The sequence below is a fragment of the Penaeus vannamei genome, unplaced genomic scaffold, assembly GCF_042767895.1.
Source record: "Penaeus vannamei isolate JL-2024 unplaced genomic scaffold, ASM4276789v1 unanchor1944, whole genome shotgun sequence".
Taxonomy (NCBI): Eukaryota; Metazoa; Arthropoda; class Malacostraca; order Decapoda; family Penaeidae; genus Penaeus; species Penaeus vannamei.
In genome coordinates this window covers 583-5,564 of record NW_027214939.1, presented here as the reverse complement: position 1 = coordinate 5,564, position 4,982 = coordinate 583, and the positions used below count along the sequence as shown (strand labels likewise).

The 4,982-nt window shown below is 41.4% G+C and overlaps 1 protein-coding gene across 1 annotated transcript; it reads right to left on the bottom strand.

The window, feature by feature from the left end:
* Positions 1–3,252: 3,252 nt before the first annotated feature.
* Positions 3,253–3,666, bottom strand: LOC138861168 (fap1 adhesin-like; the record flags this gene model as incomplete). Its single annotated transcript, XM_070120041.1, has 1 exon — positions 3,253–3,666. A coding segment is annotated over one exon (414 nt), but the record flags the coding sequence as incomplete, so codon positions are not given.
* Positions 3,667–4,982: the final 1,316 nt, after the last annotated feature.

Sequence of the window (4,982 nt, the reverse complement as noted above, 5' to 3'; positions counted from 1 at the left end):
CAATAGTAACAATGACAACTAATGTTAAAAATAAAAATAAAAATGGTGATAATGAGGATTATAATAATGATAATATCAGCGATAATATTGATAGTAAAAGTAATGATGATGAAATAATAATCATAATAATAACTAAAAACACTCAGAAAGCGAATACATCCGACAAGGTGACAAGGTAATAGGGGCACTGAAGGAATAGGAATATTTATGTGTAAGGAATTCCATTAAAATCACCTCAGGTACACTGGTGACGTTCGTAATGTTCTCTCCCTCCCTCCCTCCCTCCCTCCCCCCCTCTCTTCTTCTTCTTCTTCTTCTTCTTCTTCTTTTCTTCTTCTTCTTCTTCTTCTTCTTCTCTCTCTTTTTTCTCTCTCTCTTCGAATTCGTAAAATAATATTTAAATAAATAAATAAATAAATGAATAAATAAAAAATATTGGCACCGGGTCACCACCAAATTTTGATAGAATCGAAGCCAGCTTAAGACACATCTCTCATAAGAACTTCATAAAAAAATTTATCCATAACTTCTTGAGTTATCCTGCTAACAACGAATAAACAAACAAACCAACGCGACCAAAAACGTAATCTCCTCGACAGAGGTAATAATGATAATAATGATAATAATGGTAACAATCATAAAAGTGATAAAAAGAACAACACCAAACAACAATAACAAGAACAAGAATGATAATAACAGCGTAGATAATGATAATGAAACTAAGAATATTTATGAGCATCTTCAGGCTGGCAACCCCGACCACACCTCATCCTGCGACGCAAACAAAATTTCTCGCCTTCAATCTCGTCTTCCTCTCATTTTTCCCCAAAATTTCCAGGATTTCGAGAAACGACAACTTTCCTTGTTTTTGTTCTTAATTAATGGTTCTCTTGAGGATATTCTTGGTGCGTGTCATTAGCGTTTGAGTGGGAGGAAGAGAGGGATAAGGAGAGGGAGAGGGAGAGGGAGAGGGAGAGAGGGAGAAGGAGAGAGAGGGAGAGAGAGAGAGAGGGGGGGAGGGGGGGAGGGAGGGAGGGAGGGAGGGAGGGAGGGAGGGAGGAGGGAGGGAGAGAGAGAGAGAGAGAGAGAGAGAGAGAGAGAGAGAGAGAGAGAGAGAGGGGAGAGAGGAAAAACGTGAGAGAGAGAAAAAAGAGAGAAAGGGGAGGGGGAGAGAAAAAAAGAGAAAAAGGGGTAGAGGGGGGAAAAAAAGAGAGAGGGAGGGGGAGAGAGAAAAGGGAAAAAAAGGGAGAGAAAAAGAGAGAAAAAGAGAGAAAAAGAGAAAGGAGAAAAACAGAGACAGAAGACAGGGCAAAACAGAAAGAAAAACAGAGTATAAAAAAAATCCTATATTGATATTGCACAGAGTAATATACTTATACGGCTCAACTCTTTATTGTTAAGAGTTTACACACAAATAGAAATAAAACACGTTACGAACAAGACTGGTCAATACTGGGTGATGTCAGCGGCCAGCTAGCTATAGCGAGACCGGCTGTGGGCATTAAGTGGAGAGGCTGGGTCGCTGTCTGACCGTACGGAAGAGTGTGAGGGAGGTCATACTGGGTCGCACTTATATCTGACCCCGGTAGCCGTGACCGTGCTTAGCGTGGGTCCATTAATAGCATCACCCACGTGGCCCGGGCTGTGAGTTATCATGATGTAATATGCAGTATGCTAAAGAGAGAGAGAGAGAGGGGGGGAGGAGAAAGAAAGAAAGAGAGACATATAAAAGAAGAGCGACAGAGAGCAGGGAGAGGATAAGAGAGAAAGAGAGAGAAAAAAAGAGAAAAGAAAGAAAGACAAAGAGAAGACACGAAAAGAAAGAAAGAGAAAGAGAAGACACGAAAAGAAAGGAAAAAGAGAAAGAGAAAGAGAAGACACGAAAAGAAAGGAAAAAGAGAAAGATAAAGAGATAAAGTACGAAAGACACATTTCACCGCGTACTTTTATTGCGTTCCTCAAAAAGTGGCCAAGAGGCGAGACGGTCGTACACCTTGTTTGATCTTTATGGCCCTGAAGTGGCATCGAAGTTTCTCGGGATTAAACGGATGACCCCTTTGGCGGAAAATAGAAAGAGAGAGAGAGAGAGAGAGAGAGAGAGAGAGAGAGAGAGAGAGAGAGAGAGAGAGAGAGAGAGAGAGAGAGGGGGGGAGAGAGAGAGAGAGAGAGAGAGAGAAAGAGAGAGAGAGAGAGAGAGATAGAGAGGGAGGGAGGGAGGGAGGGAGGGAGAGAGAGAGAGAGCGAGGAAGAGAGACAGAGAGAGAGAGAGAGAGAGAGAGAGAGAGAGAGAGAGAGAGAGAGAGGAGGAAAAAAGGTAGATATATGCCTGTCCTAATTCTTTGCCTTGTGCTGCCCGAGAAAGAAAATTACCTGGTATCATTTTCCTAACTGATCATAATAGACAAATCTATGTATTGATTCTGACATTAATATAAACAGATTGATAGATAGGTAAACAGGCAGGTGGGAATAGATGCAGACAATGATAAACATAGATGAATAGACAGCCAAGGAGATATAGATGAAATAGACAGATATGTGTAGATACATATATTGATATAAGAAGATATAGATAGATACATTGACAGACAGATACGTATAGATGCAGATACTGATACAGACTATATCCATATAGATAGTTATGGATAGAGATATCAATATAAGAAAAATAGTTTAAGGGGCAAATAAATAGGCAGATGGGTATTGATACCTATAGATATATAAATAGAGTGATAACGAGTGACCTTTCAACCAAAGTCACTTAAACAAGGTCACCGCATGTTATTTCCAAGGAGTTAGCGCAGATATCCACATGAGAATGGATCGCTTGACTGATACGTCTTTCTGAATGTGGTTTACGTGCTCTGGCGAATTATTGAGGAACATTTCCTAAACAGGTGGAAGTGCGAAGTGAGAGTAAAAGGGGAAAGAACATAACAGAAAATAAGTAAGGGAAAGAGATGAGTAGAGGAGAGAAAACAGAAGAAAAGAGAATAAAATAGAAGAGAAGTAAAAGGAAGGAAGGAAAGGATTAGAAAAGAGAAGAGTAAAGTTAAGATAAGATATGATAAGGTAAGGAAAAAGGGGAAAAATAATATTAAAATCAAAATAAATTAGAAGAGAAGAAGAGAGAAGGAACGAGAAAAAAGATGGTAAAGATCGAACAAAAGAAAAGAAAACAAGAAAAAGAGAAATAGGAAAAAGAAGAGAGAGATGAAAAGAGAGACAGGTAGTGATAAAAGAGAAACAAAATCACGCAGGGAGAGGATTGTTTTGGTAACAGAGCACCAGAATATCAGCCACAAACTCTTTGATTGACTGGATCTTAGACCCACTGGATATTAGACTGACTGGCCCAGACTGACTGGGTCTTAGACTAACTGGCACAGACTGGCTGGCTATTAGACTGACTAGCTCTTTGACTGACTGGCTCTTACACTGACTGCTTCTTTGATTGACTGGTTCTTTGATTGATTGATTCTTAGACTGACCGACTCTTGGACTGACTGGCTCTTTGACTGACTGGCTCTTAGACTGAATGCCTTTTTGACTGGTTCTTAGACCGACTCTTAGACTGACTGGCTTTTTGATTGGCTGGCTCTTTGATTGACTGGCTCTTAGACTGATTCTCAGATTGACTGGCTCTTTGACTGACTGGCTCTTACACTAATTGGTTCTTAGATTAACTGGCTCTTAGACTAATTGATTCCTAGATTAACTGACTCTTAGACTGACTAGTTCTTACACTGACTGGCACTAAGACTGATTGTCTCTTTGATTGACTAGCTATTAGACTGACTGAATCTCAGATTGACTGGCTCTTAGACTGAATGTCTCTTTGATTGACGGTTCTTAGACTAACTGGTCTTACGATCGTATGCCTAAAGAAATTGTGGAATACATTCTTTGAAGCAGAAAAATCAATTTTGTATACCAAAATAACGCAAAGGTAAAAGCATTGTATTTTTTAAACTGACATTTCTAAAGTTACATTAAGAATTCCTACTGTCGCTAAGATTCTTGTATAAGAAGATCGTGTCAAACAATTCCTTCAAGGATCCGGATATAAGATATACAGTCTTAGTATGATAGATCAACCTTCCCCCCACCCCCCCACCCCCCATCGTAGTTTGGGATCTCGGCTGTGAGATATCTTGCTCTCGCCAACACCTCTGCCTGCCATTACCTCGAGCTCCCATTATTGATTGGGACAGCTTGTTACTGTGACAAATATGATGCCAGGAAAGTATGGCATTCTTGAGCTGGGTTTTTACCTTCTTCTTCCCGCTGGTTATCTGGAAAGGTTTTCCTTCGCTAATTTCTTCAGTTTCAATAGAATTCGTTGAAGGGGAAAGGGAAAGAAAAAGAGAGAAAGAAAGAAGGAAGGGGGAGAGAAGAGAGAGAGAGAGAGAGAGAGAGAGAGAAGAGAGAGAGGAGAGAGAGAGAGAAAGAAATTCTCCTCCATTCGCTAATTTCGTAAATCGCCACATGAATCTTGGGGGGGGGGGGGGAAAGGAGAGAGGGGGAGAGAGAGAGAGAGAGAGAGAGAGAGAGAGAGAGAGAGAGAGAGAGAGAGAGAGAGAGAGAGAGAGAGAGAGAGAGAGAGCATAAAAGAAACCACAAGACCCTTAAAAAACGCATTATGCAGATCGAGTCAGCCTCCCGCTCTCTGTATGGTTATAATGAGGCTGACAGAAGGTATATAAATCGTTATTCCCCAGGGAGAGCATTGGTGGGGGGAAAATATGGAGAGGGGGAGGGGGGAGGGGGGAGGAAGAGGAGAAGAAGAAGAAAAAAGATGAAGAAGGAGGAGGAGCAGGAGGAGAAGGAGGTGGGGGAGGAGGAAAAAAAAGAAGGGGAAGAAGGAAGAGGAGGAGGAGGAGGAGGAGGAGGGGGAGAAGAAGGAGGAGGAGGAAGAGAAAGGAGGGAGGAGGTGGTTTGAGGGGCTGGAGGAGAAGGAGGAGGGGAGGAGGTAGAAAAAG